Source organism: Chiloscyllium punctatum, chromosome 7 (genome assembly GCF_047496795.1).
Source record: "Chiloscyllium punctatum isolate Juve2018m chromosome 7, sChiPun1.3, whole genome shotgun sequence".
Taxonomy (NCBI): Eukaryota; Metazoa; Chordata; class Chondrichthyes; order Orectolobiformes; family Hemiscylliidae; genus Chiloscyllium; species Chiloscyllium punctatum.
This window is the reverse complement of record NC_092745.1, coordinates 127,245,348-127,259,970: the sequence shown is the minus strand read 5'-3', so window position 1 is coordinate 127,259,970 and position 14,623 is coordinate 127,245,348. Positions and strand designations below refer to the sequence as shown.

The window sequence follows — 14,623 nt, the reverse complement described above, 5'->3', positions numbered from 1 at the left end:
GTCCAGAAATGGACAAGCACCAAATGCTGGTGAAGCCCATATTCCCTTGAAAGGGGGAAGGAACTAATCCTCGTGATTTTGTACACCTCCGTTAAATTTCCCCCGATCCTCCTCTGCCGAGAGGAGAATTCCTCCTCCGCACCGCAATTGTGCCTCGAGGTACCTGGCTGCCAGAGGAGTACCGAGCACTGGTCCGACTCGTCGAGGCCTTGGCAGAGCTATGGGAGCTGTCACCAGTTAACCCGCTGCAGCACTGCGAATGACGGAAACACTTGCTGTATTCTTTACGGACCTGCCAGAGTAGAAATAGCATTAGTACGGTTTATACACCAAGGTAGAACATTAACTTACCAAGACCTCATGGAGTTCTCTCCTGAGGCATAGAGACAGATTCAAGTGTGACACTTCTGGTAGGGGAGATTAAAAGAACCAAGCAAAGTCATGGTTTCACTTTTAACATTGCACAGATACGTTGGGTCATTTGGAGGAAGTGTGTCAAAGTTCATAGCAGCAAAATTACAAGCTGATGGCAGTCTACTCCAGCCACTGTGGTGCGTTGCTCTCTCACCAGGAACAGGGAACGATTAAGTGATAGAAGGAGGCCATTTGGTCCATTCTTCCCATGCCTGTGCTCTGCAATGGTAGGCAGTCAGGAATGCACCTCCCTCCTTTTTTTTGAGAAGGGAGTTCTTGGGGCCAAAGGGATCAAAGATCATGGTTTGAACAGGGTACTGAGTTGGAGGTTCAGTCATGATCATATTGAATGATGGAGCAGGCCTGAAGGGCCGAATGGCCTACTCCTGTCCCTATTTTCTATGTTTCTTTGCTTTCTCCATAAGCTTGAATTTTCTCCTCTTTTCAGATAATTACACCATCTCATTTAGAAAGTCACAATTGGATGCATCTCCACCACACATTCAGTCAGCACAGCCCAGGTCCTAAACTTCTCATTGAGAGAAAAAGGATTTTTTTTCTATCATATCACCTTTGATTCTTTTGCTAATCGCTTTAAATCAATGCCCTTTGATTCTCACCGCTTCTTCCAATGGGGACTGTTTCTTCACATCAACTCTGCATCGACATATCATTAGATTAGTTCATTCTTCTACTTGCTTATGAACTGTGAGTGTCACTGACTGGGTCCAGCGTTTATTGCCTGCCCCTAGTTGCCCCTTGAGCTGCCTTCTTGAACCGCTACAGCCCACGTGGCGTAGGGACACCCACAATGCTGTTAAGGGAGGGAGCTCCAAGATTTTGACCCAGTGAAGCAACAAAGTCAGATGGTGTATGTCTAAGAGGGGAGCTGACTGGTGGGGTTGTTCCCATGTATCTGCTGTCCTTGTCCTTCCAGATGAGAGAGATTGTGAAACTGGAAGACGCTGCATAAACAGCATAGCTGAGAAAGGGCTTTTGCGAGTCAAACAAGTCAGGGTTTGTGGTGGGGCAGAGGGGGATGCAGACATCAAAGTGGAGTTATGACTGTAAACCGAGGCTGAAGTAATCATGAATGTCCCACCTCGCTCCTTGCCTGAGGTGTGGTGACCCTCAGGATATACCACCACCGTGTCATCTCCCTCTCTAATGAACGAGCAGCACTATGGTCGCCTGCCATTAATGCAACTGTACCTAGATCATGTCCAATGATGGACCCTTCACCTGCTCCCAAGTCCTCTGGCCCTATCTGTCATGACCTAGGACATCCCAATAATACCTCCTCTCAACCACGCTCTTTTCGCATCTTCTATCCACTTCATGGTGGACAATCTAACCACTTCACTGAAGCAAGTGACAGGTTCTTTGCCAAAAGACTGTAAGATATAGGAATTGCCTTGCAAGGAAATTCTGTGCTTATCCTGTGAACAGTTAGGCATGGGTCACAAACAGAACTGTGATTTAATTTTTAAAAAGGCCACACTCCCTGGGACAGTGGGAAAATGAAACAACACTGGGAACAACTGGCTGCTTTTACACCACACACCCCATCCCCAATCCGAAGTTCCAGGACTGATTCCACTGGCTAATGCAAAACATGATGCAGAGGAATCGGTGTTGGACCGGGGTGGACAAAGCTAAAAATCACACAACACCAGGTTATAGTCCAACAGGTTTATCTAGAAGCACTAGCTTTTGGAGCGCTGCTCCTTCATCAGGTGGCTGTGGAGCAGGATCATAGCACACTGAATTTATAGCAGAAGGTGACAGAAAGATTCAACAGCAATCGAGGATTGTTCAATATATTGCTTCAGTTGCATGACACTGTAATCTTTTGCAGCTGTACAGGGCCCTGGTGAGACCACACCTGGAATATTGTGTACAGTTTTGGTCTCCACATTTGAGGAAGGACATTCTGGCTATTGAGGGAGTGCAGCGTAGGTTCACGAGGTCAATTCCCGGAATGGCGGGACTATCTTACGTTGAGTTTAGAAGGCTGAGAGGGGATCTGATTGAGACGTATAAGATTATTAAAGGATTGGACACTCTGGAGGCAGGAAGCATGTTTCCGCTGATGGGTGAGTCCCGAACCAGAGGACACAGCTTAAAAATAAGGGGTAGGCCACTGAGAACAAAGTTGAGGAGAAGCTTCTTCACTTCTTCAGTGGTGGATGTGTGGAATGTTCTGCCCCAGGAGGCTGTGGAGGCCCAGCCTCTGGATACTTTCAAGAAAGAGTTGGATAGAGCTCTTAAGGATAGTGGAATCAAGGGTTATGGGGATAAGGCAGGAACAGGATACTGATTGAGGATGATCAGCCATGATCATAATGAATGGTGGTGCTGGCTCGAAGGGCAGAATGGCCGACTCCTGCACCTATTGTCTATTGTCTATTATCTATTGACTCTAACCTGGTGTTGTGTAATTTTTAACTTAATTCATCACAGGCCTCTGGGAAAAGATGGCAGCAACAGGCCAACTTTGGAATGTGACTAGAACATGGTTAGAAGAGGGACAGGAATGGTTGTTGGAGGTTCCTGGTTACAGATGTTTCAGTAAGATTAGAGGGGGCTGGTAAAAAAGGAGGCGGGTGGCGTTGCTAATTAGAAATGGTATAACGGCTGCAGAAAGGCAGTTCGAGAGGGCGAGCCTTTGGAGGTAGTATGGGCTGAAGTCAGAAATAGGAAAGGTGCAGTCACCTTGTTGGGTGTTTACTATAGGCCCCCCAATCGCAGCAGAGATGTGGAGAAACACATTCGGAAACAGATTTTGGAAAGGTGCAGAAGCTACAGGGTAGTAGTCATGGGTGATTTCAACTTCCCAAATATTGATTGGAAGCTCTTTAGATCAAGTAGATTGGACAGGGCAGTGTTTGTGCAGTGTGCCCAGGAAGCTTTTCTAACTCAGTATGGAGATTGTCCGACCAGAGGGGAGGCCATATTGGATTTGGTACTTGGTAACGAGCAGGGACAAGTGATGGGCTTGTTAGTGGGTGAGAATTTTGGTAATGGGGACCACAATTCTGTGACTTTCACCTTATGGTTATGGAGAGAGATAGGTGTGTGCAACAGGGCAGGTTTTACAATTGGGGGAAGGGTAAATACGATGCTGCAAGACTGGATCTGAGGAGCATAGGCTGTCAGGGAAGGATGTCGTTGAAATGTGGAACTTTTTCAAGGAACAGATATGACGTGTCCTTGATATGTATGTACCTGTCAGGTAGGAAAGAGATGGTCGTGTGAGGGAACCTTGGTTGACGAGGGAGGTTGAATGTCTTATAAGGAGGAAGAAGGAGGCTTACATAAGGTTGAGGAAACAAGGTTCAGACAGAGCGTTGGAGGGATACAGGATAGCCAGGAGGGAGCTGAAGAAAGGGATTAGGAGAGCTAAGAGAGGGCATGAAAAATCTTTGGCGGGTAGGATCAAGGATAACCCCAAAGCCTTTTATGCGTATGTGAGAAACATGAGAATGATCAGAATGAGGGTAGGTCCGAACAAGGACAGTAGTGCGAGACTGTGTATTGAGTTGGAAGAGATAGGAGAGGTCTTGAATGAGTACTTTTCTTCAGTATTTACGAATGAGAGGGACTGTATTGTTGAAGAAGAGAGTATGAAACGGACTGGTAAGCTAGAAGAGATACCTGTTAGGAAGGAAGATGTGTTGGGCATTTTGAAAAACTTGAGGATAGACAAGTCCCCTGGGCCGGACGGGATATATCCTCGGATTATGTGGGAAGCAAGAGAGGAAATTGCAGAACCGTTGGCAATGATCTTTTCGTCTTCACTGTCAATGGGGGTGGTACCAGGGAACTGGAGAGTGGCGAATGTTGTGCCCCTGTTCAAAAAAGGGAATAGGGATAACCCAGGGAATTACAGGCCAGTTAGTCTTACTTCGGTGGTAGGCAAAGTAATGGAAAGGGTACTGAGGGATAGGATTTCTGAGTATCTGGAAAGACACTGCTTGATTAGGGATAGCCAGCACGGATTTGTGAGGGGTAGGTCTTGCCTTACAAGTCTTATTGAATTCTTTAAGGAGGTGACCAAGCATGTGGATGAGGGTAGAGCAGTGGATGTAGTGTACATGGATTTTAGTAAGGCATTTGATAAGGTTCCCCATGGTAGGCTTATGCAGAAAGTCAGGAGGCATGGGATAGCGGGAAGTTTGGCCAGTTGGATAGAGAACTGGCTAACTGGTCGAAGTCAGAGATTGGTGGTAGATGGTAAATATTCAGCCTGGAGCCCAGTTACAAGTGGAGTTCCGCAGGGATCAGTTCTGGGTCCTCTGCTGTTGGTAATTTTTATTAATGACTTGGAAGAGGGAGTCGAAAGGTGGGTCAGTAAATTTGCAGACGATACGAAGATTGGTGGAGTTGTGGATAGTGAGGAGGGCTGTTGTCCGCTGCAAAGGGACTTAGATATGATGCAGAGCTGGGCTGAGGAGTGGCAGATGGAGTTCAACCCTGTCAAGTGTGAGGTTGTCCATTTTGGAAGGACAAATAAGAATGCGGAAGACAGGGTTAACGGTAGGGTTCTTAGTAAGGTGGAGGAGCAGAGGGATCTTGGGGTCTATGTTCATAGATCTTTGAAAGTTGCCACTCAGGTGGATAGAGCTTGTAAGAAGGCCTATGGTGTATTAGTGTTCATTAGCAGAGGAATTGAATTCAAGAGTTGTGTGGTGATGTTGCAGCTGTATAGGACCTTTGTAAGGCCACATTTGGAATACTGTGTGCAGTTCTGGTCGCCTCATTTTAGGAAAGATGTGGAAGCTTTGGAGAGGGTGCAGAGGAGATTTACCAGGATGTTGCCTGGAATGGAGAATAGGTCGTACGAGGATAGGTTGAGAGTGCTAGGGCTTTTCTCATTGGAACGGCGAAGGATAAGGGGTGACTTGATAGAGGTTTATAAGATGATCAGAGGAATAGATAGAGTAGACAGTCAGAGACTTTTTCCCCGGGTGCAACAGAGTGTTACAAGGGGAAATAAATTTAAGGTGAAGGGTGGAAGGTATAGGGGGGATGTCAGGGGTAGGTTCTTTACCCAGAGAGTGATGGGGCATGGTATGCGCTGCCTGTGGGAGTGGCAGAGTCAGAATCAATGGTGACCTTTAAGCGGCAATTGGATAGGTACATGGATAGGTGCTTAAGCAAGGACAAATGTTCGGCACAACATCGTGGGCTGAAAGGCCTGTTCTGTGCTGTATTGTTCTATGTTCTATGTGACAACTGAGTTTTGCAAACGGATGTATATCCTATTAATTCTGACCAATAAAGTTGACAGAGCTAATAAATGTCATTTTAAACAGCACCAAGAAATTAGATTCCAAGCAGTAGGGATGAATACATAAAGGTTGAACATCGATGCCCGATTATCTGGACCCTTGTCATACCTTGGGTTTTTTTTTCTCTTTACTAATCTCCTGACTTTTTTTTCCCTTTTCCCACACTACCGCCTAACTGTGGTAAATTTAAGGTCAGGGCCTCCAAGCCCTCCATTTTTTCCTCTCCTGACGTCCCCAACAGTACCCTTCCACCGACACTCTCATTCGTTTGACCGAACAGGTCCTCACCCCGAACAATTTCTCCTTCGAATTCTCCCACTTCCTCCAGACCAAAGGGGTAGCCATGGGCACACGTATGGGCCCCAGCTATGCCTGTCTCTTTGTTGGCTACATAGAACAGTCGACCTTCCGTAATTACACCGGCACCACTCCCCACCTCTTCCTCCGCTACATTGATGACTGCATTGGCGCCACCTCGTGCTCCTGCGAGGTGGTCGAGCAATTCATCAACTTCACCAACACATTCCACCATGACCTTAAATTTACCTGGACCATCTCTGACACCTCCCTCCCCTTCCTGGACCTCTCCATCTCCATTAATGATGACCGACTTGACACTGACATTTTTTACAAACCCACCGACTCCCACAGCTACCTGGATAACACCTCTTCCCACCCTACCTCTTGCAAAAATGCCATCCCATATTCCCAATTCCTCCGCCTCCACCGTATCAGTTCCACCACAGAACACACCAGATGGCCTCCTTCTTTAGAGACCGCAATTTCCCTTCCCACGTGATTAAAGATGCCCTCCAACGCAACTCGTCCACATTCTGCACCTCCGCCCTCAGACCCCACCCCTCCAACCGTAACAAGGACAGAACGCCCCTGGTGCTCATCTTCCACCCTACCAACCTTCGCATAAACCAAATCATCCACCGACATTTCCGCCACCTCCAAAAAGACCCCACCACCAGGGATATATTTCCATCCCCACCCCTTTCCACCTTCCATAAAGACCATTCCCTCCGTGACTACCTGGTCAGGACCCCCTACAACCCACCCACCCATCCTGTCACCTTCCCCTGCCACCGCAGGAATTGCAAAACCTGCACCCACACCTCCTCCCTCACCTCCATCCAAGGCCCTAAAGGAGCCTTCCACATCCATCAAAGTTTTACCTGCACATCCACCAATATCATTTATTGTATCCGTTGCTCCTGATGTGGTTTCCTCTACATTGGGGAGACTGGAGTCTCCTAGCAGAGCGCTTTAGGGAACATCTCCGGGACACCCGCACCAATCAACCACCCTGCTCCGTGGCCCAACATTTCAACTCCCCTCCCACTCTGCCGAGGACATGGAGGTCCTGGGCCTCCTTCACCGCCGCTCCCTCACCACCTGGAGGAAGAACGCCTCATCTTCCGCCTCGGAACACTTCAACCCCAGGACATCAATGTGGACTTCAACAATTTCCTCATTTCCCCTTCCCCCACCTCACCCTAGTTCCAAACTTCCAGCTCTGCACTGTCCCCATGACTATCTTCTTTTCCATCTATCCACTCCACCCTCCTCCCTGACCTATCACCTTCATCCCCTCCCCCACTCACCTATTGTATTCTCTGATACTTTCTCCCCACCCCCACCCTCCTCTAGCTTATCTCTCCAGGCTTCAGGCTCTCTGCCTTTGTTCCTGATGAAGGGCTTTTGCCCGAAACGTCAATTTTACTGCTCCTCGGATGCTGCCTGAACTGCTGTGCTCTTCCAGCACCACTAATCCAGAATCTGGTTTCCAGCATCTGCAGTCATTGTTTTTACATAGTTTTTCCCCACCCAGAGCCAACTTCCCAACCTATCCCTATCACCCTGTATTTCCCATGATTAACCCACCTAGCCTGCATATCTTTGGACACAATGGGCAATTTGGCATGGCCAATCCACCCTAATCCACACATGTTTGGACTTGGGGCAACTATGCATCTTTGGACTGTTGTGGAAAGTGGAACAAAAAAACATAAAGTTGCTGGAGAAACTCAGCAGGTCTGGCAGCATCGGTGGAGAGAGAAACAGAGTTCCCATTTCAAGTCCAGTTTGACTCTTTGTCACTTTCCCAAGTGGTGTACTCCTTTATGGTGTGGCCAATATTTATCCTTCAACTGATAATACCGGTCAGGTTGAGTCTATTGCCCTGTGAGGAGAGATTAGACAGGCCAGGCCTGTAGGGATTCTATGATTAGACAGATGAGACCTATATCCTCTGGAGATCAGACAAATCAGAGGTGACATAACTGAAACTTGAAAGCTCCAATGGGGGCTTGACTGGATGGATTTGGAAAAGATCTTGTGGGAGAATTCAGAACGAGGGATCATAGTTTAATGGGATCATTGTTTAATGGGATCATTGCCCATTTAACACAGAGATGAGGGAAGCTTTTTTCTTTCTCTGAGGGTTGTGAGTCTTTGGAATTTCCTTCCTCAAAAGGAAGTGCCCAGAAGCAGAATATTTGAATATTTTTTAAGGCAGAGGGAGAGAGTTTTGATGACAAAGAAGATGAAAGATTACTGGGGGAGGTGCAGGAATGTCGAGTGAGGTTATATTCAGATCAGCCACAACCTTACAGAATAGGGTAGCAGCCTCAAAGTGCCAAGGGGCCTACTCTTCATTCTTGTTCATATGAAATAGATTATCTGGTTACAGCTCCATTGATGCTTCTGGGCACTGGCTCTAAGCAAACGGCCTCTATGTATTCCTACAAACCAACAGCAATTCGAGTTCAGAATGTTTTGTAGTTTAACTTGATTGCCCAAACTCCCTTCAAACTGTGTTCAGGCATTTGTGGGTTAGGTGCATTTGGCAGGGGTAAACGTCGAGTAATAGGGCGGGGAAATGGGTCTGGGTGGGATACTCATCAGAGGGTCGGTGTGGACTTGTTGGATCAAATGGCCTGTTTCTGCACTGTCAGGATTCTATGAACTGCACTTTTACCAGGAGGTGGTCAGCATGTTAAACTGCTGCCAGACCTGCTGAGTTTCTCCAGTAATTGTCTATGTTTGCTTGCTGTAGTTTGGGAAATATTTGATAGCAAGCTGTTTTCAGGTGTCCCATTGTGTGTGAACCGTAATGTGCAAACACAACTCTTTTGTTTCCTTACCGTCTGTGGCAAAAGAAATGTTTTTATTCTTGATTTCAAACATAGAACATGGAACAGTACAGTACTGGAACAGGCCCTTCAGCCTATGACACCAAATTAAACAATTCCTTCCTGCCTGCCCTTGGTCTGTATCCCTCCATTCCTTGCACATACATGTACCTATGTAAAAGTCACTTAAATGCTCCTATTGTATGTGCCTCCACCATCATCCCTGGCAGCATGTTCCAGACTCCTACCACTCACTGTGTAAAGACTTGCCACTCACATTTCCTTTGAATTTTCCCCTCTCACCTTAAATGCATGCTGCTTGGTATTAGACATTTCAACTCTGGGGAAAAAAAGATTCTGACTGTCAACCCTATCTATGCCTCTCATAATTTTATAGACTTCTATCAAGTCTCCCTTCAGTCTCTATCATTCCAGAGAAAACAATCAGAGTTTCTCTAGCCTCTTCTTATAGCTCAGACCCTCTAATCCAGGCAGAATCCTGGTAAACCTCTCCTGCACCCTTTCCAAAGCCTCCACATCCTTCCTGTGATGTGGTGACCAGAATTGCATGCAATACTCTCAGTGTGGCCTGAACAAAGTCTTAGAAAGCTGCAACATGACATCCTGACTCTTGTACTCAATTCCCTGGCCAATAAAGACAAGCACGCCACACGCCTTCTTCACCACCCTATCTACTTGCCTGGCCACTTGCAGGGAGAAAATATAATGTGACAGGGCCAGATTTGAATTACCAGCAGGTTAACCTTAAATTGGTGGAACCCCTTCATGTTTAAGAGGATGTTGTTGAGTGAAGGCAGCTGTGATTGGGGTTGGATGCATGACCTCCACAACTCCCTCGTTAGGTCCACGCCCCCCCCAACCAAACCACTTTCCCATCCTGGCACCTTCCCTTGCAAGAAGTGCAAAATCTGTGCCCACACCTCCCCCCCCATCACCTCCATTAAAGGCCCCAAAGGATCCTTCCACATCCAGCAGAAATTTTCCTGCACATCCAAATGCCTCATCTACTGTGTCCGTTGTTCTTGATGTGGCCTCCTCTACATTGGGGAGACAGAACGCCAACTCATGGAGCTTTTCAGAGAACACCTTCAGGATGCACACACTCAACAACCCCACCGCCCTATGGCCGACCACATCAACTCCCCCTCCCACTCCGTCAAGGACATGCAAGTCCTGGGCCTCCTCCACTGCCAAATCCTAGCCACCTGACAACTGGAGGAATAACACCTCATCTTCCACTTGGGACCCTCCAACCACACGGGATCAACGTCGACTTCACCAGTTTCCTCCAGTTGTCAGGTTGGGCGGACTCAGGGGAAACAGTTGAGGATATGGCTGTGGAGGTCGAAGGGTCAGTTTGAGGAATTATGGGGTCAGTTACCTAATTACCCATGAGCCAGACTCAGATTTTTTCAACATTGCCAGGGTAACCATTCAGGTAAATGCATCAGAACCATCCAAAGTCCCCCATTCTAAAGCAGAGATATTCATGGTGGGGGTTACCAGGAGTAGGAGAATTGCCAATGTGGGGGGAAAATCCCATGTCTAAATGTGTGTGGCCATGGTGTGTGTGTGTTTGTGCATATTCAGTGAGTGTGCCCATGCTTGAGTCCTGCAAGTGTGCACTGTGTGTCTGTGTCTCACATGTCTGTGTCCATCTATGTTGTGTGTCCCCATGTGTCCTGTCTCTCATATGTGTGTATACGTGATGTGTGTCCTGTGTATGTGTCCCATGTGTGTGTATGCGTGTGGCCCTCGTGCGTGTCCCACATACACATGTCCTGTATGTCTCCAATGGGTGTGAGTGTCGGTGTGTGTCTCTGTGTGTGCGTGTCCGTGTGTGCATTGACAGCAGAGAAGGATATTTCATCTCAGAATATTGCAGACCTGCCCCAGGTACCATATTCTGAGGAAAATAACATTCTCATTGTTCAGGGGGATGCAGGTGGAGTCACTTACTTTTTTCTGAAGAGCACAATGAAAGAGAAAAATAAACATTCCTTGGAAAGCGTTGAAGATTGTGAAGAGATAGGCCATTACGATAGATTCCTCATTGATGAAGAGCAGTCCAAATCCCCAAGTCAAGCCAAGTAAACAAAGCAGAGCAAAAGCACCCAGAACCCAAGACCTGGGGAGAAACAAAGAAACCAGCTTTGGTTAAAGCTAATATAAGCACCGCATTAAAAGACACATTGCAACTGCAGACTTTACTTCTTATTACTACAGCTACCTTCTTCAGTAAGCAGATTAAGGTGTGTGTGACCTCTCCTTCCATAAGCTTGACTCTAGCTAGTTTCCTGTCACTTCGCATTCAGTCAAATCAATTTCCACTTCTACTCCTGACCTTTGCTCAAAGCCAGCAGAGCTAATATACACAGAAAAAAATCTTGACTTGAAATGGCATTGTGAGATATTAGTAACTGATGGCTTTGTGTGTTAACATGGACCGTTTATTATTGCCACTTGCCTCAATTCTTTACAAGAACAAGTCAGGAATCTTATCCTTGAAATTGGAATAATTTCATTTTTAACACTCCTCAGTTGAATGAAACAGTCCACAGAATCTCCAACGAAGAGATGGAGCCTGAGGCCTACATTTACATATGAAGCCTGAAACAAAACGGCTGACCTTTAGCTTTTGGATTTCCGATAATGCATCTCCCACTACAATACTAAAAGATATACTTGGCGAACAAGACTTTGGCAAAGGTAGAACAATGCTCAGCATCAAGGTGAGTATTTATTGTTCATCCCAATGTGGCAGAGAGAGTGTCAAGTGTACAATTTGGGCTTCTTTTATGGGTGCATTTTGTGTATGGAGTTTGCAGAGTTGGATTTGTCAGTAACTCATGAGATTCCTATGAAAGAAGACAAAGCGGCAATAATGGGAAAAATAAAGAGAAACTCGCGCAGAGAAGAAAAGATGAAGAGGTTCCATAGATCAAGCTCTGGGCTAATGCTCTTACTTGAGGTGTGGCTTATTATCCTCATAGCTAGAATGCATCATAAGCAGAAAAAGAGACAAAAAAAATTAGACAATATTGAATGCAAAATGAATCTCAAGCAAGCGCTCACACAATTATATTTGAAGAAATTAAGGTTTTCTCTAAATATAAAAAGAAAGGCAAATGCCAGCTATGTACAAAAATTATTATCAGCCAGAAATGATCATACAGGTTTTAGTAAAGTTTATAAAATTTGCGGCCAGATGAAAGCAATTATTACATTGTCAGAAAGTTACTAAAGCCACAAATTATTAAATCATGCATTAATCATATTTTTTTTGGTATGTGTGATTCCTTCTTACCCTGGTAAGTCTGTGTTATAGTAGCCATCGCATACACGGTAATTACTTGTGTGGATGAGGAGAAGCGAAAGGGCAAGGAGAGAAAATGGAGAAAAAGAGAGAGATCCTATAGATTAGCTCTCTCTCTCTTCATGCAGCATGCAGTGAATGTGGCATTCAAATATCCTGCCATTTAAACATCACAGAAATAGCAGCATCTGTTGCAAGGTTGGTGCCACTGTCCCCTTACCTCTGCAGCCCACCCCCTCCAAACTGAACCATCACCCCCCGCCCCCCCCCCCCCCCACCGCCCCCCCTTGTACCCCAGAATGTTTACTGCTCACAGAGCTCCTGTTCACAAGCCCATTTACAGAGCTTCACCTACCTATTTGCTTGGTTGCGTGCATTCCCTGCACTAACCAAATACCCCAGGAATGCCCACATGACAGCAGGAGTGAATCGATCATCAAGACTGGGCACCAGTCTACCTTAACTTTGTGAAGAGGAGGAGGTGAATTCTGAAGAAGAGTCATTTCAGACTCTAAATGGTGGGTGAAACTACAACTAGGGGGCATAACCTCAAATTAAGGGGGAGCAGATTTAGGGCTGAGTTGAGGAGGAACTACTTCATGTAAAGGGTTGTGAATCTGTGGAATTCCCTGCACCAGTGAAGTGGTTAATGCTACCTCGTTGAATGTTTTTAAGGCAAAGATAGATAAATTTATGAACAGTAAAGGAATTAAGGGTCATGGTGAAGAGGCAGTAAGTGGAGCTGAGTTCACGAAAAGATCAGCCATGATCTGAGTGAATGGTGGAGCAGGCTCGATGGGCCAGAAGGCCTTACTCCTGCTCCTAGTTCTTACGTTCTTTTGAAATGTTAACTGTGTTTCTCTCTCTACAGATGCTCCCAAACCTGCTGAGGTTCTCTTAACTTTGTTACACACAATTATTTGGCAACAAGAACAGTGGCCGCAGACTGTGTGAGTAAACAAAGACAGACAGCAATACGCTGATAGATAGGAATGAAAATGCCATCACATGAACAGTCACACATTATCCCCAAGATACTTAAAAAGCCTGCCTTTTTTCCCAATCAAAAGTCATTTTCTGCTAAGTTTTGATTTTTAATTATTTTTAAAGAGTTTAATTTTGATTTAGTACCAACTGCAGCAGAGAATAATACAGGCTGGATGGAGATCGTTCAGCCCATCATGTCTATGCCAGCACTCTGCAAGTGTGATCCACTTTGCCCCACTCCCACTTTAGGGACCTGGAAATATTTCCTTTTCAATTCTTTACCATGGGCTCATGGTGGCTCAGAGGTCAGCACTCAGTGCTCAGGACCTCGGGTTCGTTCTAGTCTCGGGTGACTGTGTGGACATGATGCAGAGGTGCTGGTGTTGGACTGGGGTGGACAAAGTCAGATGTCACAGGTCACCAGGTTAGAGTCAACGGTTTTATTTAAAATCACAAGCTTTAGGAGTGGTGCTCTTTCATGAGATGAGCACTGGTGGGTTTCCTCCGGGTGCTCTGGTTTCTTCCCAAAATGTGCGGTTTTGGGTGGATGGGCCATTGGAAATTGCCCACAGTGTCCAGGATGTGCAGGTTAGGTGGGCTAGCTGTGGGAAATGCGGGAATCAGGGGAGAGGAAAGGAGGTGGGTCTGGGTGGGATGTTTTTCGGAGGGTCAGTGAGGACTCGGGCCGAATGGTCTGCTTCCACAATGTAGGGATCCTACAATTAAATTTTATGATCCTTTTTGAAAGCTACGAGTGAATATACTCGCAGCATCCTTTCACAGGCAGTGGTCTCTGGACCATAGCTATTGTTAGTTCTGCTTTTCCCACACTGCACATTATTCTTCTCAGCCAATATTTTCCATCATTACTCTATGCAAATATCACACATTACGGTGCGGTTGGCATTTAATAGAGAAGCTAAGCCCCGTGATATCACCGAAACAATGAGCAGCTTCTCTATCTGTGAACAAACACACAGCTAAGTCTCTTAAGAATGCAAGATTACAAAGGAATACTTCTCAGGCTACAGGAGAAGAAAGCCATTTAGAAAAACAAACTCTATTAAATCACGGCAAATATGCAAACAAACACCAAACTGCCTTTGCAAAATCCAGATTAAATTATCTCTGTTTCTGACAGACATGTGCCCCACGCGTGAGACTGTCCTTCACTCTGGTTGCTTCCACCTTCTGACATCTGGTCAACACCTCTGACCTTCGGAAGAGGGTCAGTTCAAACTGGACCCATCCACCCGACTCCCACCCCCACAATGTCCAACCCCTCCCCCCTCCCCCCACAAAGCCCTCCACCCGTCCCCGATTTGCGCACAGTGGGTGAACAGGAAGTGACAGAATCCCACGGTCGCCTGGGAAATCAGCCCCCACTGAGCAGCAAGGAGCATTTGAGCACCGAGTTAGGAAGAAATCACAAAGGCCTACGCACTCCAGCT

The 14,623-nt window shown here is 46.3% G+C and overlaps 1 protein-coding gene across 15 annotated transcripts in view; it reads right to left on the bottom strand.

Annotated features, from left to right (window-relative positions):
- adgrl2a (adhesion G protein-coupled receptor L2a) overlaps window positions 1-14,623 on the bottom strand; it is a 797,903-nt gene that overhangs the window by 37,791 nt on the left and 745,489 nt on the right. For 11 of the 15 annotated variants that reach the window (XM_072574792.1, XM_072574794.1, XM_072574790.1 and 8 more), the window contains 4 exons: window positions 12,177-12,221; window positions 11,836-11,862; window positions 10,829-10,997; window positions 164-292 (listed from right to left, as the gene is read on the bottom strand). In XM_072574792.1, coding sequence (XP_072430893.1) covers window positions 164-292; window positions 10,829-10,997; window positions 11,836-11,862; window positions 12,177-12,221 — 370 coding nt within the window. The remainder of the gene's footprint in view (window positions 1-163; window positions 293-10,828; window positions 10,998-11,835; window positions 11,863-12,176; window positions 12,222-14,623) is intronic. The other 4 variants (XM_072574798.1, XM_072574805.1, XM_072574800.1 and 1 more) reach the window with 1 other exon arrangement.